Source organism: Rhea americana, unplaced genomic scaffold (genome assembly GCF_003343005.1).
Source record: "Rhea americana isolate MKP2758 unplaced genomic scaffold, rheAme1 scaffold_66, whole genome shotgun sequence".
Classification (NCBI taxonomy): Eukaryota; Metazoa; Chordata; class Aves; order Rheiformes; family Rheidae; genus Rhea; species Rhea americana.
Window position 1 is genome coordinate 1,789,681 of NW_028186823.1, and position 25,493 is coordinate 1,815,173.

Genomic DNA, 25,493 nt, shown 5'->3' on the forward strand with positions numbered 1-25,493 from the left:
CCCTCAATTCTGCTTTTATCAGGCCATCACTGCAGCAAGGAAAGATAGGCACCCTTCAGAAAATGAAGATGGTCTGAAATCTTGGTGGTGAGGGACAGACAGTCAAACAACAGACTGAAAAGGAYAAACCTGAACTAGCACTCATCCCATTTGACCATGAAACAAAGATAGCACTGATAAGAAAGCTATAGTAAAAATATAGCTAAAAAAGCCACTTAGTAGTTATGTTCATATACACCAGCTACTGGAAACGCACACCCATCTCTTCACTGTTAATGACATTTTTAGACAAAAATATGAGCAGAATGTTTCGAGAGAAAAAGGRTAAAATATTTTGATTGAGTTGACTTTCTACTGACAGGTTCATAACAAGCTGTTAATTCTCCCAAATATGACATTTAGAAGCAACCTACTGCTTCCACTGAAGATAGAAGGCTACATTCATCTTTCCACTTAAGCYACTGAGAAAGCTCATCCAAAGGTTGACAATCACTCCACCATACAAACAACATGAGATGAAAACATTAAGTTGAAGTTAAAAAAGTAACTTGAAATTGTATTATTTACCCTAACAATTTCTTACAGCTGAATTTCATCTACCTATCAAGTTTCTAGTATAGGCTAAATGAAGAAGGTATTTGCTAACAGAAAGCAAATGATTAGGTAAGATCTCACTCAGCTGCTCAGTTTCTTTCCTCAAATTTAGTAATAATAAAGTGAACAGAATCCACAACATTACTGGAGGAAAGCAAAGCAAAATCATACCTTAACAGGACAAAAGTAAGCTAAATCAGAAGTTCTCTTCATACAAAGCAAAGTCTCTGAAATTTCTAAGCAACTGATATCTAGCAACTCCTTTTACCTCCTGAGTAACTAACCTTAAATGTTTTTTTTAGCCATGTTACCAGACACCTCAAAAGTCAGGCTTTGTCCCTACTATGAATGTTTTCGTATATTACAGGAATGGTAATCAGTGTAACATTTAAGCCRCCTCCTTAAGCGCTAGCAATTTTGGCAGAAGTTAGACAAACAAGACTGTCAAATATATATTCTGTATGCCTGACAGTATTACATTCTAAGGATGTTAATGACTGGAACAAAATAGTGATATTATTTTTCGTTGGCAGAACACTTCAGAATTACACGACGACATGAAAACTCACTTGGAACTATCCGTGCAGGTGGATCACTAGCAAGTTCTGAATGTCTAAAATATAACGTAATATACTCTGTGGACAGGCATACAAATTTGAGATTTCAAACTAATAACTGGAATATGCACAACCTCAAACTTTTAAAGAAATAACATGTGATTTTGACTGCACTCTATGCCAGAATGCRGAGCCTAGTGCTTTGTATGCTATGACAATGGATCTAAGCTTCAGGAAACACACAAGTAAGCTTCCCTAAGATACTGCAGGTCTTAAAGAGAATCTTTCCTTGTTTCTTCACAGAATTCCTGTGGTATTAAGATCACTGTGTTTCTATGGCCTGGCTGGATCAATACACTCATTTTATCCACTCYTGTACTGAATATAAGCTAACTCATAGAAACATAGAAAAATGTCTATTCCCTGAATACTGAGAATACATTTTCTGCTCTTTCAGTCATATAAACAGACATTGACATGCTGCTTCAACAGTATGTTGTCAYAAAGGTACGGATAGGAAAGGTAAACCAGGAGTAGAAATTCACTGAAACTACCTGTAATGCTCTTACTGTTTGCAATCACTAGACCTGGTATTTCTAAGTCAGGTTTCCTGAAAGTTTGTTACTGGGGAGGGTCATTTGTGTGGCAACCTATGCTTCCTGCTTTGTAGCTCACACAGCAGAGTTAAGCAGTRCAAAAAAGTGTCTCCTGCTTCTTCCTTCACACTAGAATGCTAAGTTCACTGAAAACAAAGAGGAGCTACAAATTCTTAATAAGCAGAGAGTTCCATCAGTCTTTGACCTGAAGGAGTAGCAATCTTTTAATGGTAGTAATCTTTCACAGTTTTAACTCTAACTCCGATAGTTATTTTCATCAGCAACAGTCTTTAGAGCATGTATTGGCACACTGCACACAAGGAGGCATGATACACAGATATTCCTGCAATCTCATCATACATCATTACTTCTTCCTACCAYTCTGTGGGAGTCTTTTCATAAATGGACGACTTATTAAAGTTAGCCTCACCTTGAAAGAAGTGCATGATAAATGTCAGCAAACATTTAGCTAATGACAGACAACATCTCTGACAAACAAATCTTAWTTTATTGTCTTTATTAGGCTTACTTTAAGCGATCCTTTTTGTTTTATTTTTTTAAATACTAGCCATGAGACGCCAACCTAGTTTTGGGTGCAAAGAAAACCCTAGAAAGATATATGGCATCTCTAATGTGCCAAAAAACGATGCTACAGCYCTATTACCACATAATTTCTTGTTAAATGTTATGCCAAGCCTACTACGCACAGAATAGTGCAGAACATTTAACACACTATTTGTTTTTTTGGCCACAATTTCCAGGAAGAATTGAGGAATCTCAGCTTTATACATTTTTTTTTCAGATTCTGAAGTGCCCTAAAGCCATATTCTGGACCATCTTCTGATCTAGCAATATCAGCTGCTCTCTCAGGGAAGGACAATTAAATTACTGCAGAACTAATTATTCTTCCACCTCTGCTTCTTGATTCTTCTCATTCTGGAAAAAAAAAGGGGGGGGGGATCTAACAGAAAAAGACAGCTATGAGGACAGTAGATGTGGCGTATGAATGCATATCCTTAGCTGTTCAGGGCTGATGAACACAAAAATAAATTGGCAGAAAGAGGAAAATAAATAAAAATATTATTGTGGGATGTCAGACCTCTACCATTACCTGTTGAAACACTGCTGTCAGGACTCCTTCTCATATTTTTTTATTTGAAACTGCTGAACAAAAATGGAGACAGAGTGTATGACAAGTCTGTATCCCAGCAAAGACAGCACAGACACTCAGATAAAAAACATGATATTAATGTCTCAACTTTTGCATTTTATATCATTTTCAGTAACTGACTGCCTTCTTACCACTGTTGATGTTGTATGTCTTAGCAAGGAAAATTAGATATTGGACCCTCTGTACAAGATATACTRTGGATGACAAATAGAATTTTTTTTAYCATTCTTACAAAGCTGAAAACATATCAAAAAATGTCCATCAACGGGCTTTAAGCAGTACTGCTAACATGCTTGTTATAAATTCTTCATATTACAGAAATACCCATCATAGATCAGTAGATTCTTTCTTGTTATGCAGTTTAAGTAATATTCCTTGATAAATGAGGGATATCTACATCTCACTGGAAGATGAGGAAGAAAATTTCTTACACAGAAGAGAATCTACAAGAAAGACTTAGTCCTGAACTACGGAAAACCATTAGCATTCACTGCTTGGTATAACAGAAGATATGTACAGCTATAAGGAGGGATAGTGCAAAATTTTGCATGCTTCATTCACATCTGATTCACRTATTTTAGTTTGGATGATCAGAATTTGCATCTGTAAAAATACTTCACAAAAATGAATTAAAAATAAGATATGAAAAAAGATTATCCGGGGGAAAAAAAAACTTTTTTCCAACTTTCTAATCACTTCACCTCTGAACAAAAATGCTAGAATAGTCAAATACAGAATCAGAAAAAAGTATTCTAGCAAGGTGAAAGAATGCCTGAGATTACTTATCGTAGAGCGGAAAACCAGAACTATAGATTCCTATTGATCAGAAGTTGACTTTTTTGGCAAATTCTATATTCTAATRTATAGCTTGCTCCTTCATGTTTAAGACTGCATACTAATATAGGCTTAAAAGAGAGCATAAATTTTTGCTTTAAGCTAACAGATACAGCCCTATGAATATAAATAATTTAGTAGAACAATACACTAACTGCATGGTCAGAGGCTAGAAGGTAGAATAGAACTTTTGTTAATTTTTTCTGCCACTTATCTCACTACAAAATGGCTTGTAACTCAATGTTTTTCCATCCTAGCACAAATATACTTCTATTTTTGCCACTACAATACATGGTAACAGGAAAGTATCCCCTCCTCTTCTCTGATCTGAGACAGTGAGTGATTTTTATTCAAAAACATCAAAGTTTATTCAACATGGCACTGGAATTTATCTACTATTAGGTTATCATCTAATTCTTAGCCTTTAATCACTTGAAAAAGCATCCTGGCCTTTTAAAAGGTCAGAGTAGAGCAGAATCCAGTGAAACATAACCATCTCCTGTAGAAAAGCTGTTTCCCATATTAGAATATGAAAAATGACTAGAGATGAGCTGCTCACTCAAATTAGAAACAGAATTTCAGTAAGGATTTTTTTTTTTTTTTTTTTTATCATCTCCATCTGCTGGCAGGTTTTAAATGAAATGACTGCTCTAGCAAAGCCTGACTTCAAAGAAAATTATTCACTGGCAAAAACCAGCAAGGTACAACAGGAAAATAAATTATAGTCAAAACAAACAACAAGAACAACAACAACAATCACACTAGTAAATCAGAAAGAAAGCAAGCAGGACAAAATATAAAACATAGATGCTGAGAGGAAAAAGAAAAGAGAAATAACTGACAGACAATTCAGAAATGCATTTTACATTTCTAGCACATTTGCATGACAGAAAGGGATGCTAATATTAGACTTGATTATCTGTGCAGAGGAATCATGTTATTGTCCATCCCGTATTATGCTTACCTCATCTGCTTTCATCATAATATTATAACTTTATTTTTTAAAATTACCCAAATTTACCAGATTCCATGGTCATCTGAAGTAATCCATCAAGAGCACTGGAAAGCAGACCTCTACTGGRTATTTTTAAGTGACTTAATATAACAGGCACACATTGGTACTCCAAAAATAAAGACTTTCCTTCATCTGTCTTCAAGTCTATGCAAAGGGAATCAAATGCCTGAGCCAGGTAATCCGCTGAAAGGTATCAGAAGGGAGACAAAAAAATTTTTATAACTACAGTTCTACTAAACAGTACACAAACAGCTATTCTGAGAGTTAGTGCTGCAGATATATATTAGAAAAACAACAAAAAGCTAAATGGCTGAAGATGCTAATTTGTTTTTTTATTTAAAAACATCCTCCGCCTGTATTTGCTCCTTAACAAATTCACTGTGTTTTAACTCAAAAGAGTGGACAAAAAAAAAGATAACTCATATGTCAAAGAAAAACTTACAAAAAAAACACAGCATATCTAGTGTTTTACATGAGAGAAAAGACAAATTGATGTAATTTGAGACTGTTGGTTTTGCCATCTGGAAAACCTCTAACAAAGGAGTAAAGGTCTGGATCATCTGAATGAGAGGAATTACATTCCTTCTCATAAAAATCTGTAGAAATTTAAGTTCCAGTGCATACGTTTTATAAACTCATCCATTTTAAAGTGAAATAAATTATACAAATAACTCRGATTAAATGAACTTATCTAATTTTCATAATTACCTGATTTCAGATCTTTCTCAGCACCTGTGAATAACACTGATTAGTTGAAGTGCAAGAAGTTAAACTTTTGCTATTGGATAAATTGTTTCCTTATATTTAACTACAGTGCCATCTGCTGGATACCCAAAATGTTGAAAGAAAACAGGAGACGCATGTTTAAGCCAAATGTGCTACTTTGGCATAATAACATAGGTCATTAGTGCCATCTTGTCAGAATGATCAAAATTCATACRTAGTAATTTAAGTATGTGTAACATCAGATCATCTTTTCCCTTTTATATAAGCCAGTAGTAAAAAGTAATCATAAGAAGCTAAACTGATTCATTCTAATCATCAGCTCTCATCTGCTTAGGGTAGGCCTCTGCAGTAACTATCTTTCGTATTGCAATTGTTTTTGCACCAATTTTAGCAAGTACTTCTAGAAACGTGAATCTCAATTTAAAAGTAATTATCATGCTTCAACAAAATACACTGAGTGAAATTGTTCCCTCCAGTAGCTCAAATGCTGTATTTGCTCGTTAATGGTGTCAGAGTGGTCTTTAAGAATGTTTAAATAGTCTATTTACCCTAAGTATTCACAATGTAAATATAGCACAGATCAATTAAGCATAAAGACACATTAATGTTCTTATCCACTTAACCTAGAGGGATTACTTCCAGGAATGGGAATGTTGTTCATTCCATATCAAGAAATATCAAGGGAATTTAATTCTTTGGCATCCCTGGTTAATGTCAATTAGGCTGCCAAAAATGACAGCAGCTTTGCTATATGAATCTCTGCTTCCTAAGAACTGTCTCAAAACATGTAAAAAGAATGAAAAAAAAAAATCACGTAGAAGACTGATTAAAAAAAAAAATCAGATGCCAAACTGGAAACTGACATTCTGCCATGGTTTTCTAAAGTTAACCTACAAATAGGTTATATCCAGACACCTCTGTAACCTCTCTCCATCTCTTCATGTTACCTGCCAAGAAGATGCTGACTCTCACATTTTCAAAGACATTTTTAACTATTGAGAGAACAAAAATAGAATCACCAAGTAACTCGAGCTGGAGATCATTTGGTCCAACCCTGCCCAATAAAGGGCCACCTTTATCAGCTTGCTCATAGTCATAATTGCACTTCACAGGCGAAAATGAYTGTGTTTTGACATTATCAAAATGATTTTTAGTTTAAAAATGTCTTCAAAAAAAGAAAAATAAGGGGTTTGTAACACAGARCTGGAAATGGGTTATAGAGACGTTCAATTTTAAACTAGCCTTGTGGATCTCATTCTTACACAAAATCCCTGCTACACATGCCACGGTACTGTAAGTGGCTGCAGGTAGGCTACAGTGACCTCTTAAACCTGCTCTGAACAGCATGYAATTAGTGTTTTCCTCCTGCCTTCCATGGCAGGATATAAACACCTCTTGTTCCCTCTTTTCCCTCAAGGGAGAAAAGGCYCTCCCTGAAGGCAGCAGCTAACAAATTAGCTGAAAGAATTTGATATGTGTTTTCCACAGTTTTCTCTCACTACATCCAGACACAATCTGATTCTTGTTAATTTGTAGTGTTTATTTTGAAACTTTTGCCTTCTCTCTCAAAGCCAAGTGGCAGGAAAGACCCAATTTCCCCCTGAAAGTATAGAATTCTATTTTACATKACTATTGTACATCTCTTCTAGTGAGGAAGATGGGAGGATCCTGGGAACAACATGGAGGGAGAAAAAGGAAAAGAAAAAAAAAAAGTACATCAAAAAGTCATTCATCCTGCAATTTGTTTTACCCCCGAAACACAAACATTCTGTTTGGCTAATAAATGGCAGGAGTGAGAACTGAAAATGATGTACCTGTTCCAGATACAATAATCCCCTAGCAGACAGTGGAGGCTGTCTATACTGTTTAAAAAGCTTTTGTGACTTTATTTCTTAAAAAACAAAACAAAAAATACACAGAAAAATCAAKTCTTCATAAAATCAGAAGCTCAACTAGATAATCAGAGAGTCTTACAGAGCATTCCATCTCCCAAAGACAAACCAATTAAATAATGCACGTTCCTAAACGATAATAAACTTACATAAGCTTGTTACATGTGCACTCCAGCTCAGCTGGGGTGGTATGAAGTTTAGATACAAAACTTACAGATGAATACAATGATTTGAAGATCATCTAGGACAGAAACTTACAGCAATGCTTTCAGACTTTCCTGTCATTGTGAAAACTGTACTGGAATCTCTACTTCCTAACTAACATACAGATAATGGAGCAAAGTATTTAGGGTTCAGAGCTGACCCATCAACTCTGCTGCTTTTATGCTGATAGATTTTTACTGAATTGGCAAGCAACATTGCTTTATAGCAATCAAATCAGTCCATTATTGAATTAAAGCCGTACTGTCAAACAAGAAAGCTAACGGTAGAAGTCCAAATAAGACATTCTTTTGGACACCCATCAAATCTGCAGATTTCTGATTCAAGACTCTTTAAGCACAATTTGGAACAAGTATTACTGCTGTAGTATTCAATCAAATCATATTTAAATCAGAAATAGATAAGAACCTGTTTAAACGACCAGAGCTAATCTGTAAATTAATTTTAAAAACATCACTATAAACTGGGATCTGACAGAAAAGCATCTGAGTTCATGTGTCTTATCAGAGTAGTTAATACTCACAGTTCACTAGAAATAGCCTACTTTTCTCATGCCTTTTAAGAAAGTGCTTTTAGTCTTTCCAGACCACTTCTGTTTTCAGAGAAGGCCCTATTGAGATGATCTGCCACAGCATCCTGGAAACTCTGCACAGTGGAACAACTGTCATGACCTTAGGTAGAAGTCACTATTTTCAGAGTTGTATTATCTCTTGACAAGAGTACGCATCACCTTATTTGCCTTTGCCTGTTAATATCATATATTGCTGTACTACCTCAGCATGTGAATTTTAAAAGATTCTGGAAGAAAAGACACTTTTCTTGCTAGACATGTGCTAAAGCATTTTGATGTAAACAAGAACATTAGTACCTTTGCTACCAAGTCTATTTAACAAAGTGAAAATCTAACAAACAATCACTTCAAGAAATGGCAATTTCATAAAGCAGCATTGTTCAGTGTTGGTAAATGTTGGATGGGGAACCATTCACAGTGATGGACTAGATAGGAGAATAGGGGAGACAGCAAAAAGGTAAGCGCTGGAGTATGAGCTGCATGCTAAACTTACACCCAGGTTCTAAACAATTTCAGGACACATTATCACAATTCAATCCAATTAACAATTGTAATCCGTTACAGAAGCTGCTTTCTATCTCTCTACCTAAAAAGAAGCACATCAGATTTATCTATAAAGATAGGTGTATTGTTTATACCTAGCTGTATCAGAAAAGCACTATTGAAGACTCTGCAGCTGATCAAATTTTCAGGGGATAGGTAAAYAACCTACTAGCTTAAAAAAGACAGAGGAGTCCTACAACTGAGTGAAATTTGCTACTTATTTCAACTTATAAAGTTGTAACTAGCTGCACAACTCTATGCAGTAAAGATCTTGGAGATCCAATTGATCCTACAGTGATAATTTGACAGGATTACCAATGTATCTTTTCCCTTTCTTCAGAAACATTGATCCCTCTGACAACAAAGTGATCATACATACTGCAACATGAAATTAGTAAGAGCGATTAATTGTTAGCAGCATATTTTGCTTCACAAGGTAGTAAAACTTGAATAAAACACCCTTTACAAATAAGGCGCATGGGACACTACAGTACAACTGAACTGATGAACTCTGGGTATTTGGGTTTTGTCCAGGCACAGGATTGAAAGTTGAGGGAGAGCGAAGGGCAGRGAAATAAGAACTTACCTTGTGTCACCGTCTTGAGTACAACTAAAGTTGACAGAAACCTCAGAGGCATAAAGGAACTCTTAAAGAAAGCTGCTGATTTTGATTTACTCTCATTAGACTGTTCAGAAGAACTATGCAGGTTTCCCTTACTTGTTACRCCTTTGAAAACTTCTTCACCAAGTCTCCTCATTGTTGATGTCATTGCTGCATACTGTTACAAATAATGAATTCATTTAGTGTAAATATTTAAACACATGAAAACTGTCTACTATGTACAGAGTATGTTCTGCTAGGGATTAAATTAAATGCATTGACCCTATATYACAAATACAATTCCACGCAAGAGATACTACTTTGTATTCCAAAAGCAGTCCCACAGCATTAGCTCTGGGCTTTATCAACATACCTTGCACAGCAAAATGTTAACATTACCTAAGTTTCCTCTGATTCTATAACAAGCTGAGTTTCAGTCAACCTATCTATTACATTATACTCCAATTTGTGAGGATGCTGAAAGTTAAGCACTRTAAAAGCATTTACAGAATCAAGGTCTAAATATGAACCCCAAAAATACTGCACAGGCAAGAAAAGCCTATTAGATCTTTCATTATAAACTATACAGAAAAACTGTTTCAGAACAAAACTTATCAATATACGTATTTAAAATATACTTTCTTCTCAGCGCTGAAACAACTTACTATTCTACTGCATTTTTACTCAACACACAAGTTTTCTCAACTTTTGCAGAACTATTGACAGTGCTACGCAATACTGTGTCCTTATACTGTGCTACTCTTTTATTATACTACTRAATGTTTCCTTATAATGTGGCAGTCTAGTCAAAGAAAAAAAAAGGAATGTCTTGTGATTAAGCCACTAAGCACAGAACAACGAAGTCAGAATTCCATTTCTTTTCTGCCATGTACTCCATCAATTTGAATGTCTCATTCATAAAATGGACATAAAAATACTAGTTCGTAAGTTTTGTAGACATACGTAAAGATACCATTTCCAAGATGCTAAGATACAACAGAGAACACTTATGTAAAAAATCAGCCACGTATCTCCGGTAAAGAATATGAATTTATACCTTGCAAAGATAGAAAGCTAGGTACCATTTAAAAACATCAAATTTTCAAATATTTTTAAAATATAGAACACAAACTTCTGAGAAGTTAGTATTAAAATAAAGTATTTTAAGAGGACTACTTGTTTTACCTGCATACCAGYGTCTAGCTGTCTTACAGACCAGTAAATAAATTTAATCACAGGCATGTGTAGTGTAGGATTCACAAATGGCATCCACTGGAGTTGCTCAGCAACTACAGGCAAAAGCTGAAAAACATATACAGGTAAAATTACATGCAGTGTATAAAATTACTATGCAAACTAACTAAATTAACTATGAGTTAATAAAAAAAACTAAAAATAAAAAAAAATCCACTGTTTTTCTTAAGAGGATAATATATTGCAAATGTAAACACTCATTGGGCAGAACTCATCCAAGTAACAGAATTATACGCAAACAGATTTTAAATTATATAGAGGTYTACATGCAAAAGTGGAGATATTTTCTACAAGCGCAGACTCTATTTGCAATCCAAATAGATGTCTTTTATCTAATGAAAAAAGTAACTGTAGAAACAGGTTTTCTGAACATCTCATTGATTTTCAAATGTTGGTATCTCCAGAAAGAAAATAATAAAGGTTAAGTACAGCAGTGATATTACTTTTCATAAGTCACATACTGAATCTTTCAACATAGGTATTAAAGTATTTTAAAACAGACATGCACACTTCCTCAGGAAAAAAAGAATAATATTAAAATTACAGATAAAATACAAGACATTATCAGCTGACAAAAGTAACCTGAAGTAAAAGACAGGTTGAAACTTTCAACTTGAGACTGAACACTACTTTTCCTAAAAATGATCCATGCATATTTATATATATACACACACACACACAGATACAAATACATAATATATAGACACATACACGCACACACACACACATATGTAGAATATATATAAATAAAAATATATATATATATATATATATATATATATAAAATATTTTTAACATTAATGAGAAATGATCTGTTATATTTCATTGCTGGAATTAACTCTGATTTATTAGCGATTTTTTTTAACTATATTATCCAAAGCATTTATAGAAGAGGCAGACACATTACACTCAAGGTTTCTTAAAAAACAAAACAATACAGAAATCCAATTAAGCAATCCAAATCCCTTTACCTTCATACACTTTTCCTGGGTGTAAGTTTTTTTAGAGTTCTGGGTAAGCAGAAGTTTATGACTGTCCTCTCCTCCTTCTTCTATTTTTATTTTGCTAAGATGCTGGTCTGAGATCCAATCCATAAGAACAGTCAAAAGCTCATAAACTTGAAAATTCAATGGTACCTGTAATAAATGAACAACATCAGATATTTCAGCTTCCAAGTTTTTGATTTTCTAAACCCAACTATTTTCCATGGTAACAGGCTGAAATATATCACAGTGAATATATACACTAGTTCTGAAACATTATGCACAATTTGAAGGAGGACGAGTTTCTCCATATTAAAAAAAAAAGCAAAATGCATGCACACTTATTTTTATTTCCAGAGGCACCAGCTCCATTGCTTAATTTCATACAACCTATCGCTATTACAATTTAACTGGGTAACTAACATTTAAAAAAATAAGTAAGACTTCATGAAATTGTCATTCTGTTCCTTTAATGTGACTGCACTGAAATATACTACGAAAGATAACCAAACATAGGCTAAAGATAGGCTGCATGAACAGGTCTCTGAAGACACTTAAAGTTTTCTTGTACCTAGCTTCATCCTTTTTTACTCAGAATTATACCTCATGATACTATTTTTGTTTTGCTTCTAACCGAAGTACATTAAAATGTATGTAAATATGCTGTTTACATGATATTTGCATTAACAGCTAAGTAAAGACACCACCCTCTTAAGGCATCTGATGTAGATTAATTAAGTAGGATGGGGTAAATGCATCTGATGTAGATTAATTAAGTAGGATGGGGTAAATACCTCTTTCTCATTTCACTGTTTAGCCTCTGGCTGGTAAAAAAAAAAAATCATTACCACTATGGAAGCACCGGCAGAGTACTACCAGGGGACTTGCTACTAAATGGAACAACACAGAGATAAAGTATTYCGTTAAGTGATATAACGATGTTTCAAAGAAAAGGTAATCATTTAGCAATTATGTACGAGCACTGTTTTTATTTTCTTTCCCTCATTAAAGACTATTTCTCAAAAAAAATAATGGCAGTATAACAAATTTTGGCTTACAAAATTGAAATTCTTTACTTGACGTCTCTGCCAATTTTTCAGTTGAGTTATTCATAAGAGTAGCGCTCACATTGCAGTAGTAAGCAGAATGCATTAAGATTTGCTCTGACAGCAAAATAAACCAGTTTCAGCATAAGCAGGACATAATTTTAAGAGACAGATAATGAAAGATAAGGTGAGAATAGGAGGGAAATATACAATAAAATAAACAATGCACAAACATATAACAAAATCCAACAGATGTTATTAATTGAGTAAACTTAACTCTTCCAGTTAACTGTGCTTTCTCCCAGTATAATCTGTATCTTTCATTACTGTAACTAATCCACTCATAGAATAAATGTAGAAGTTACATTTTCTAATTGAGTATAAAGGTATAAACAGGTTTAAAGAACATTACATGGCATGATGTCTTTAGAATGGATTTCCCACCTTGCCCAATTCTTACCTTAGCAATTTTTAATGCTACAKTCCCTTTTTCCTTCTTGACAGGTTTACTTTGTTGCACCACTTGACATRTATCCTTAGACTTCTGTACCACTAAAAATTCATGCTTCCTCTACAACAAAACATAACAATGAATTATACTTCACTTGTTCCTATAAAGGAAGCAGGTACTTGTAAGAATAGACCTTACTTGTAGATTCTCTAAACGAGCTTGCACTTTTCTTGCTTGACTTTCCAATTTCTTGTTCAACTCGCTCACATCACTTAACTGAAAGAATCAGAAAAATAACGTCAAGTATCTGCAGATTCAAAACTCATTTCTTTAATTAATCATCGCTCTAAAATCATTTAACACTGCTGCTGAGAAGTTGAGTAATTTAAAGTTCACGTTTCTTCTGAGTATGGGCAGCTACCAGAAAACAAATCATTATCTGTTTCCTCAAAAAATAAGCTCTTTGTTGACCTGCAGCCTACCCTTCCAGCTTTTATGGGAAGAATAAGCACTAYAAATGCCTATTTAAATATACAGGCACTACACATTTATTGACATAAAATTACTTTTTCATGAAGAAGTGACTTAAAGATGGACAYAAAAATGTCAAGAATGGTCCGTAATCAGCCTTGGAAATAGGAAGGTTGAAACTTTCCTTCTCTGCCGAATAAAACAATTGAACTGACCACAGCACAAAAACTGCTTGCTCTGTGAGAAAAGAAAATGTGAAAACCTATTACCTTCATTTAAATGTAAGAAACATGATTTAAATATACAAAAACAAACAGTATGATTATCAAGGGAACTGATTATTTCATTTATGTTGTCAGTACATTTACTGTGTTACAGGTCTTTGTAACATGAAGAACATACCACCACTACACAAACTGCCAGGAGAGAAGCCCACAGCTCTTACAAAGATTAGGAAGCAGTACAGATTTTTATGGCACTCAGAGTATCACAGCTGTAATTCATTCACTGAAAGAGCAGCAGTCAAATAGTTTAGACAGCACTTGCTGCACCAGCATTTTAGATCAGATTTAATATTCAAGTGAGACAAAAAAATCTAACTCTGTATTACTGCAAATTACTGTCTCAGCTTGTCTCCAAGAATCAAGAAAATATTGCATCAGTTAACACTTGTAAAAGTAACTGAAAATACTGAGCAATCATGAACGTTTGAAATATGCATTGTATTTTTGAATCAGTGGAGTCAGCAGAACAATTCAGCACAGAGTAGGTTCTATCACATTCTAGAACACTTTCTCTCCATCCAATCTCAATTTGTTTAGAGTAAGTAGATTTGTCCATCCTAAAAGTCAGTTGTTACTGGTTGGTCAGAAGAACAAGTCCAGCTTTTTAAATATTGTGAAAAATCAGATAGGCTAAATTTTAAGCACTACAAAAAGCAGCAGAAACTACTTTCAATCAATCACACGATTCTTGTCTTACAGAAACATAATAATCAATTTTGCAAATTTAAACGRTTTCAAACATTTAAGATTGTTGACTGTAACATTTAAAATATTCATTACAGGAAATAACTAGTCTTGCCTGTTTTCTTAAGGAGTCATTCATTTCCTTCAAGGTRTCAAATGATGATTTGAGTCTCCTGTTTTCTTTAGTTATTTCTCTCAAGGCTTCTGTCAACTGTTTAACTTCTGCCTCATGTTGCTGTAGAAATAAGAGATTTTATGAACAATACAATATTTCACAAACAATTCTAAAATAAGTACCATTTTAGTGTTAAACTAATAGGACTAACTTCCTAAGACCAARTTTGTAATTCTGCATGGTCAAGTCTGCACATGATCAGCTGGAAGAAAGAAAACAAAAAACACACACACACACACCCCCCACAGTGCTTGGCCTACTAGTGTTATACTTCCTAGGTTCCACCTAACACAGATCATCTGAACATCCACATTCCTTAAATAAGTCAGATGTGGAAAAGGTTTATGAAAGAAAAATAATGACAAAGCTTTTGTTTATAGTTTTCTGTATCCATAATAACCAGAAATTTTTTCTCTCTTCTTCCCACAAGCAGTCTGGCCAACGGAAAAGTTTTAATTTGATCAAACGCCTCTAGCTAAATCTAAAAAATATTGAGGCCAAGCTGAGTAATAAGACAAATCTTTTGGAAAACTTCATTCCTTTTCTTAGTAACTGTGAAAATTTTCAATTGGAAGAGAACATCTTTCTTCAGAATTCTTTTGTACCATAAAATTCAACTGCCCGTTACTCTTTCTTTAGCCTTCCTTTCAAATTGTTATAAAATTACGTTGAAAAAAATCTAGCTTTGAACACATTTTAAMACTAAAATAGGGATTGATCTTAAAAAAAACAAATGCTGCAGGCAGTCTTCATTCAAATGAATGCTCAAATACTTCCCTCGCAAAGGTCAAACTTAAGGACAGTCAAAATAATTACATTTGATCACAACTGCAGATAAAGTTTGCTTAGTCTCAAGGGGCTCGTAGGAGGGTTAAGCTGACCAAAAACATTCAAAGCACTCAAAAATGGCACAATTATAAAAATTAAAGGTTCTGGGGAAAAAAATGTGAATTAAAACATTCAATTTTTCCAAATTACATTACATACTGCTTTATAAGGGTTAAGTATTCAGGGCTTTGATAATAATTACACAGTGCTTCATAGCAGCTAAGCCACAGAAATTAGACCAAGATTACTTAAGAGCTTTTAATAGCTTAATAGCAAGCCTGCGGAGCATCTCAGGAGATCAAAATTCAGAAAGCAATTATCACATAGATGAAAATATTTCCTATTTGAGTCCATAGTTCTTCAAAAGAAGTTGTCAAAATGACTGTAAAAACCTAAATTTTACAGTTTCTTAAAGTTACTTCCAAAAAAAAAAAAAAAAAAAAAAAGGTCCAGAATTACCAGTGAAAAATAATTCAAGGATTCTAGGATTCTAAGAAATTTAAAGAAAAAGTACATCTTTTTAAAACCAAGTAATACATATGTACCTTACTACTTTCTCTCATTCCTCTGCCATACATCATTTTTATACTATCTACATCAAATATTATACAGTAATATGTGTGTGTATATATATTATACAGTATATGCAATATAGGTGTAAGAAAAACGAGACACTATATAATAAATTAAAATACGTTTTTGTTTCAAAGCTCTTACTAGAAAAAGAAAAATAATCTAGGATGGTATTTCATAATCTATTAATATCTGTTCCAAATGCCTGAACTATGCTTTCGGAAGCTTTGGCTCCCTCATTTCAGTGCACGACACATGCTACTCACACAGTTTTCCTAACAGCATTCAGTGTTTTCATTAATTCAATCCTTTTCTCCCTGAAAAGCATGACCTAAGTCCACTAGAAAAAAAAATTACTCTAAAACAAAAATGACATTAACTTCAAAGGGCTTTGGATCAAACTCTTAGTTTTTCACATAATTACAGAAAATGGTAATTTTCTGTTTTGCCACTCTGAACCATGCAGARCAAGAACTAATCCTATGACTAATGCTCTGGTTTACAAAAGCGTATGAATTGCTAACTACAACCTGCATATCCACTGCCATTCTCCTCACTCTCCCAAATCTGATTTTAGATTTAATAAATATCAGTGCATCACCTCACTCAGATATGATAAAGTATCTCAGATCTGATAAAACAACATTTTACTGAAAATATTCCAGCTATGCATATTCATCTTTAATTTTTCCCTGCCATGAATTCACTATTCCTCATTCATTCACCTGCTCAATTTTCTACTTTTCCATCTTCAATCATAGCATCTCTTCTGACATATGCAAATGACAAACAAAAATAAAGCACAGTAAAAGGTGAAAGGAAGGAAGCCTTGAAGATACTTTTCTGCATTTCTGCTTGGAAGTACTGTAACTTCTATCCCAATCATAGAAGAAAACCAATTACATTCCCTTTGTTAAGTGCCTCCTCCCCTGTGTAGCTAACAGGATCAGAATGGCTGTGGGAAGTCCTGTCTAAAGCACCAATCCATCTTTGCCTCAGACTGCATGAAATGACAGATCTCCTTTCCCTACCAATACACATGCAGCCTATATTAACATATAATTCAGTGTTTACCTACATCCAGTGRAATATTCATTTCTGTTTTCTACATACCTAAGACCTTTTTTTGAGGTTCAATAGCTACCTAAGGAAGAACTGGAACACAGTGACTAGTCTTGAAGTTAAGCAGAACTAATTTAGTCATTAAATCATAGAATGTAGGTGATGTCAGGTGATCTAAGCCATCCACTGCCATAATAAAATCAGGTCATCCTACTTGTATCATAATCAACCATGCCATTTCATCCCATTAGATGTTTGTCTAATCTGTTCTTAAAATCCTCCRACACTGGAAACACCACAGTTCTACCAAACTACCTTTTCCAATGCTTAACTTGATTTTGATCAAGTTTTTCCTAATATTTAAACTGAATTTCCCCCACTTGCAACTTAAACCACTTAGTACTTCTGCTGTCTATCACAGACATGAAAAAAAAAGTTTAGTTTCTTCCTCTTTGTGGTAGCTTTTACATAACTGAAGATTGGTATCTTCCCCCTTGATTCATCCTGTATGTTAATATCTGTGCATCTGTTCATCATCCTGTATTCGTGCACACGGTATTTCTATTCAAGTGTTCTATATTACACTCATGCCTTTGGAACAGCAGGTTATCTGTTTTCATAACATATCTTTGATTTGTCAGGATCAATTTTAATCCTAACCATTTCTTCCAGCATACTCGGTATTCCTGTGACTTGCTATTTTGTACAGATTCGGTGTGTCCTTTTTCATCATGTATTACTGTAAATACTGAATGGTACTGGACCCCAAAAACATTCTTCCAGCTTTACTGTGAAGTATTGGCAATTACTATCCCACAAATGGTCTCCTACCAGTCTTGAACTGTAATATTTTTATCTACATTATATTTTCCTAATATGCTTATGAAAATGTCAAGTGAAACTGTTTAAAAAAACTTTAATGAATTCAGAACATATGCATAACTACTAGACCTCTATCAACAATGCCTGTTACCTTGCTATACTTGAAATTAGACCAAATTAACAATTTGTTTATGATTAATACATGCTAGTTATTTACCACATTGTTTTCTTCTCTCTGCTTCCCATAGTTTGCTTGTTAATTTGTTCCTGGATTTTTCTTTCTCTGAGAACTGACATTAAGTTGATGGGTCTACAATTCTCCCTTCTGAAATGAAAGGCACTACATTTTCCAGTCTCTTAGAATGTCTCTCAACTTCTAAAAATTTTCACAGATGGCTGATGAAGCGGTTAGTAGCTATGACTGACAGACATGGCATTTAACTAGTATGACATTCTTAAAGCCCAGAAGATCTGAAATTTCAAACTGTTTTACCTATCCCTTTCTTATGCAAAACTGAGGTCCTACTCAYTCCTCTAACACCAGTACACTTTTTGCCTTTTTTAAAATACATTCCATCCTCCCTCAACAGCTTACGGGAAAGGTTTACCTGCACACTTCAAAGAAATACAAATTTACAGCTTGTGGTTTGGTCACAAAGCACATGCACACATAGACATCTCTTTGTGATCTGGRTAACAACCAAAGCTTTTCACAAGACTTCATTTCAGTAGCAAACCTCTGTAATAACAGTGTTTTTAAATACTATCTCATCTCATGGGAATATCATATCGTTTCATTTCTTCCCATACCTCTAAAGTTAGGTTGATCTTTTCTTTCTTTAAAATATTTGATAGTTTTTTGCAAACACTCTTTACGATAGCTATTATGTCCTAGAATCTCTGTCTTGAATCATTCCCAAGACAATCTACTTCAATACAGCTGATGCAAAGACATTCATGTAAGCTGCACAGTTAGATTCACCATAACCTGTATTTTTTTTAAAAAAAAGATGGGTTGTCATATTTTCAAAATTATATTAAAATACACCTATATATCATACTTCAATGCACCTTTCTGAAACAAATTGWACCAAAACCATAGTAATAATATTTTGTACTTTTATATCTATCTTTCATTTGAAGATCTCTGACTTGAAAAAAATGAGCATTATATCCATTCAATACATGACTTAAGATGAATATAAACAAGTTAAAAAGCAAGTATAACAATAAACACTATAAAATAYATTGCTGCACCTCTTTTATTATTCGAAATTTTGTGTGAACTTCTTCTTCAACGCCTCTTATCTTAGCCAAAGCTGCTTCATGTCTAAAAAGCAGTGCTTCTCGCTCAGTTAGAAAACGTTCTCTCTTCTGGAGTTGCAGAGCATATTCCTGCTGTGTGGAATTTTCTTGCTGTATCAACAGGATAATATKGAAATAATAATAATTATAATAATAAATTATAATTATTTAATATATAATTATAATAATAAATTTCAATAATATTGAAAAGGCTTTAAAAAACATGAAATTATCACAATTTAAACTGAATTTGAATGATTCCCGCAGATGCCTTTAGTTTTTGGTAAAACTATACAGAAGGTTGCAAAATGRTTCACTAACTAAAAGTATCCTAAGGGCCGTCTACCTCCAGTTTCCCCACACATTAACCCAAACAACTTTGATAGGCGGTAGAGTTGTCTGACTTCCCAAAATACACTATGTGGTTATTCAGATATCAATCTAGATAACTAAACTTAGACTCTTGCTTCTGAAAGTTTTGGATAATGCTACTAACTGTAAGACAGATCAGAGTCTGAAGTGGCTGTCTGACCTGAATACTAGATTACAGTACTGATTCTTCAATTCAGGGGAAGCACCTCTGGAAAAGTGCTGGGGAAGAGACGGACACAGAGTTAATTTTAGTAGTAGAAAGGGAAAGATAAGGCAGAACAGGAGCTTTGCAGGAGGCCAGCAAGGCAAGCACTCTTAAACTCCCAGAATCAGGAGAATAGTTTCAGACACTCTCTGGAGAAGCATCAGTTGCAGGTGACCCACTGCATGCCCCGACTCTGTCACAAGACACTCCTCTTGGAAGCAACAGCGCTGTGTTCAAATTCCCTCAAGCTGAGAAAGTATCTTAGCTCCTRATCTAACCACTATGCAAGTCAAAGCACTACTGCCAAACCAGCAAACACATACTCTCCAAGTGATATGGGTAAGAACTTAAACTAGTCTGCTCTAAAGGTTTTGGTAGAGTTCATGACTCCTCACCAACCCTGTATTACACAAGAACTGCCGGGGCCTGTTCCCATGTCCTCCAGGCCATGGAGCATGTACACAACATACAGAACCCTGATCGTAGAGATGCAAAGATTGCTGTGATTCAAAACACAGCACTTCAGATCAGCAGATGCTTTCAGGACTCAAGTAATGCTTACTGCGGGAAGTCTGAAACATTTTCAGACTTGCCACTTAAAAGTCCGAAGTCCTTGAGTAGATTTGGTCCCCAAATCCCATAGCTCTTCTCTAACCATAGAGCGTATCATTAAACATGTCATTACAGCATTACACTATTTCTGAGCCTCAGTAATAACTCCATTGTTTATGGAAACCCCAACGTATTCAACAAYATGAATAGTAAAAACGGAGAAAAATTAAGGAAAGAGGCAAATGATGACAGTGACTTAGCATATTAATAATTTCTGAATTCTCTGCCAAAAATTAGAAGCTCTATAACATTACTCAAAAAAAAAAAATTAGGCTGTTCTACTTCGCACCTGGAGCTTCTGATGTATGACAAATAATTCATCATATATCTTACAGATGTGAGGTGGTATTATCAAACCATTGGTAGTATTCTGTTCACTACATGTTTGTGTATTTGCAGCCAAATGGGACAGTAAGGTGTCATCTATGGAAGGAAAACACATTTTACAGTTAAAAAAAAATCGTAGATAAATAGTTAAAGATAAAAATGTTTTCACTGTTTTGGAAAAACAATCATTTAGAGTGACCAGTATACACTGAGAGATATCAAAATAAAGAATTAATCTAAGTATCTCCTGAGGAGTTATAGACAATTGCTCAAAGCCACTTTCTATGACTTGTTCAAATCAATCAATTCACAGATAACTGAAAGAAGGTATTTGGACCCTTTGGGGAGTGAAATCTTGAAAAGTCAACAGTACCTAGGTAACCTTACCGATAATGCCATCTAAGGCCAAGGTAACAACATCAGAAATACAAATTTGGGTTGGAATGTAGCAAAACTCAGACCAATGGGGAAGAAGTAATTAGAGATGAGTTGTTTATTTGGCAGGTGATTGGAGAAGAAAGGAGGAGGGAAAAGGGCAGYGAGAAGGAACATCAAGAAACAGGGAAAGAGAAGACAAATAAGATAAGCAAGTGATATAATCAGGGCTGACTGGTAGTAGGTATGCCAGTAGTGATGGTATGCACTGGAGCAGGACAATGAACTGAACATGTTCTGCCGCATGCTGAATCTGCTATGCAGGCAGGAGGACCCAGAGAAGGAGCAGGTTGAAGAGAACCCGCTAGCAAGAGAACGTCTGGGATGGAGCATTCTGGCATCCTATCTGTGCCCCCTCCAAGCCTGGTGGCACTGGTATCTTCCTAACATACTGACRTTATTTTTTTCAGTATTTTAACTAATTCTTGAAGACGACAACAATGGGGGGGAAAAGTGAAGAAATGCAAGAAGGGCATTTTTGAAAGATGCTGATACGAAGAGCAATCAGTAACTAATCCAAATATGAGGCCTGATGAGTTTAACTAATATCATGCCATATAAATGACAACACAAAACACAAAAAAGGAAAAAGAAATCAGAATAGTCATATCTGAAACAAATGTGTTCAGTATTTATCAGAATTCTGTATCTACTTTACCTTCGATCCCAAATACTAGTGCAACTCAATTTTTTTTTTTAACCTCAAAGTTCTAATTTTTTTATAAAAAGTGGTGCTTAAACTCTCTCCATCCACTCAAGACATCTCTTGGTAAGAGTCCATTTTAGTTCCTACTGAGTTCAAGAACTTTTGAGCTTCTTTTTAGCCTCTTAGCAGTTTGTTTGCTTTATACATTTCCAGATCTTCTTTCAAAATAATTCTGCAATGTTTTTCTGAACCTAAAACTCTCAACTTGAGAGAGATCTGCACTGATTCACAAAGTCATAAACTCCTCCAATTGCAGCAAAAATTTCAAATGTTTGCAGTGAATTAATTCCTGCTTGTCTCCACTAAAGCCTTCCAGATAGAATTCCCTGAGCTAACTCTATGATAACAGATAACCTTCTCTCACCACCCAGTAACAGCTTATGATTCTTAAAATGCCAATTTTATTGAGCTGTAATATTTGTAAATGCAGCTAGCTACTTTTTAAAGRAATTTACTTCTTAATTCACATTATACAGAACTGATGGTCATGTGACTTTAACAGCTGATTTTTCTGATTAAAAAGTGTCTCAGTATTGCACAAAATGTCTGGACCTCCTAAACTAATTCCAGAGGAGTGACTCAGGCTCACAAGAAAAATTAAATCTCCAAATTAAAACATATTTTAGCCRATTACTACACTTATTAACTGAATAGAAATACATTTACTAAAACTTTAAATCAAATGCTATACATTGCAGTTTTAAATTTTCTTTTATAACTGATAATTAATATTTATTACCTGCTTCCATATACATAGCTGTATTTTGAACTGCATCAGTTACAGAGCTGTTAATGGTCTTTTCCTCTCCTTCTGGCTCACTTAAATCATGAAAAGAATCTTGCTCATCAAAGCTAAAGAGAAAAAAAGATAAAAAGAATGGAAATTTGAAATTACTAAGACCCTTTCTAACATGGTGCATATACACACTGAGAAAAGATTTAGATAAAAATTTAAGCACAGCTCAATCTAAGATTTTAATATCTGACTGAAAACAACAGAGTTAAATAATTTGGATGAAAGGCATTATTATTCTCAAGATTTTAACCTAATAAWTAGTGATGTTGGCAACTTGATAGTAATAACAACAAACAGAATTTTCATGCTGTAAATGCACATATATGCAGTTAAAATTAATACTCTTCTCTCATCACCACCTACCAAAACCTGAGATAGATAAAAACCACAAAAACCTYTTTTTCATTTTTTTATTATTTGCTGTAAAGTAGCCTTAGAGAGGGATTTTTTGGCTTTTGGAATTAAATTCTCTCTAAAAATACACTTAAAGCCACTCATCAGCCTAAGTTGCTCGCTTTCCTCCTAGATTAGTTTATATCAGTTTATTATAATCCTGCACTGAAAAGTGTGTGAAAATATTTCTCACCACAATCAGCTTTTATACTTCATACACAGCTCACAAACAGCTTTTTACTTAACAAGAAAGCAGAAATCTTATAACAACTTCTGAATGTATGGTTTTCATGGGGATCAGCCTTAAAATCCTAGTGTATTAAGAGTTTACCCACAGTTTACTTGGATTTTAGAAAGACAATAAATAACACGGGAGTGGTGAAGAGGAAACAGCTCTTACCAATCCAAGTTTTTAAAATCTTGTAGAAAATCATTAAAAGATCTGGTGCTGTTCTTTCTTCCACATTGGGTAAATTCTGACTGTGAAGAACTACTSGATAATGAAATAGCTGTATCTTCCAGTGAGCTGTCCATGTTACCTATGAAATACGTAAAACAGGAATAATTTTATTTTGCACTTGAGAAGCTGACTTTGAAAATTTTACAATGACTTATTAGAAATGTAGGGTATGTAAACGTGTAGGTTTAACAACACAAAAAAAGTACTTAGGAAGTTAACAAATGAGTTGCTTGTTTAAGAAGAATTATTTATAGCTGAAAACTGTTCTGACAGGTTTTTTTTTAATGCTGACTTTATATTCACATTGTGCATCACCTAGTTCTTCTTGTAAATTTAATCCTATTACCAAAAACTTATTGTTAACAACAGAAATAACAATACTTGATTTTCTATATATCAATCCAACTGTCAGTTTTCACACAACTTCTTGGGACCACATTAATTCTGATTCTTTATTCCTTTTATATTTGACTGAAATGTTGTTAAARCGTTTCCCAGGGAAATGAGGAGGGAAAGCTGGTCAGATAGACCACCAGGATTATTTGCATAAGCCTGATTTCTTCAGAAAATCAAAACAAACACAGCTAGAGACATGTTAGTTTTCAGATCAGATTTGTCTTCCTGAAGTTTTAAAGCCTGCATTCATATGCTATTTTACTTGTAAGTAAAGTCTGATAACACATTGTTTTACTCTGYTATCCTTGTGGACTAGCAAGATGCATTTCTCAAGAAGCCCAAAGACATTCTAGATATCAAATACGCATCTTTACATTAAAGGCAAATAGATACAGTGCAATGATGCGGACAGCTACCAGTTATTTCAAACAAGGCTTAAATACAAACAGTTCGTGAATCAACGTTAACTTTCCCAGGCCAGTTCCCAGATTTTATGAACTTCAGAATTTCAAGAATTTCTACCTATTTAAAGTATGCCAGGAGAAAACACAAAACTACTTAAAATGAATTYAGAAATGAAAGCTTAACTAAAGATTTTCCCTGAAAGAGACACCCAAACACTCCTTTTTTCACATTACCTTTGTATGTTTTGGAGCTTCCACTTTTACATTTGGTATGCAATACATCCGAAAGACAATCCTACAAGAAAGCACAAAAACATTGTCCCTTAAGTTCCTAACTGTCTATACTACGATGTACATTACAACTTGCTTGCTTTGTTACAGAACTCTTATCACAAACTATTTATTTTGAAAAAGAGAAGTATTTTTTAATATAAGTAAACAGCCCTCATAAAAAGCAAGCAAATAAAAACAATCTCAGTAAGCTAATCAAACTATRTTCCCAAAGTCTACTGCTAGTGTTATTTACATGTTAAAATATTTGAAAGACCGTAAGAAATTATKATGAACCAGGTCACCCAATGAAAGAGCATAACTAGTCACAAAACAGCGGCATCTACCCTTACGTCCCAGCTTTTTATGTCATTTTTTTTTTGTATTATGTTTTTTTTGCTACACGCCTACGAACTGCAAACTTTCAGACAATTTTCACTTCCACTATTAACAGAGTCAGCAAGCAGAAGGCTTAGGGTGGAAGAAGAAYGAACACAGACCTAAGCACCCAAAGTCTGTTTAAATTCCAATTCGGCCCTCACCCTCAACGTGCGTGCAACAGCGCGGTGCTCGCACRCAACCCTAAGGCTGCGACTTCCACACGCAGAGCCGCAGGCGCAACGCCAGCACTCAAGAGCCCCGAGCAGGACCGCAAGGCACGTAACGCTCCGCAGGAAAACTGCAGCGCTGCGCGATCGCGCCTGCCTCAGCCCAGCGTCCGCGCCTAGCGCCACCCGCACGGGCTCTAAAGCCTYAACACTCCGTCTCCACCGAGCACGCCGCCTCCGCGCGCCCCTCGCCGCCGCCTCACCGCTGCCGGCGCCCGCAGGTAGCGCCGCCGCAGACGCTCCACCGAG

The 25,493-nt window shown here is 34.8% G+C and overlaps 1 protein-coding gene across 1 annotated transcript in view; it reads right to left on the reverse strand.

Annotated features, from left to right (window-relative positions):
- The window catches only part of CCDC138 (coiled-coil domain containing 138), a gene marked incomplete at its 5' end in the record, with an annotated part of 36,067 nt that extends 10,575 nt beyond the window's left edge, over positions 1–25,492 (reverse strand). The window contains 14 exons of the mRNA XM_085320839.1: positions 4,774–4,950; positions 5,476–5,499; positions 9,308–9,500; positions 10,508–10,624; positions 11,548–11,712; positions 13,066–13,176; positions 13,255–13,332; positions 14,611–14,730; positions 19,213–19,371; positions 20,739–20,872; positions 22,657–22,769; positions 23,507–23,645; positions 24,601–24,661; positions 25,448–25,492. Coding sequence (XP_085176965.1) covers positions 4,774–4,950; positions 5,476–5,499; positions 9,308–9,500; positions 10,508–10,624; positions 11,548–11,712; positions 13,066–13,176; positions 13,255–13,332; positions 14,611–14,730; positions 19,213–19,371; positions 20,739–20,872; positions 22,657–22,769; positions 23,507–23,645; positions 24,601–24,661; positions 25,448–25,492 — 1,636 coding nt within the window. The remainder of the gene's footprint in view (positions 1–4,773; positions 4,951–5,475; positions 5,500–9,307; positions 9,501–10,507; positions 10,625–11,547; positions 11,713–13,065; positions 13,177–13,254; positions 13,333–14,610; positions 14,731–19,212; positions 19,372–20,738; positions 20,873–22,656; positions 22,770–23,506; positions 23,646–24,600; positions 24,662–25,447) is intronic.
- Between the last annotated feature and the right edge of the window lies 1 nt (position 25,493).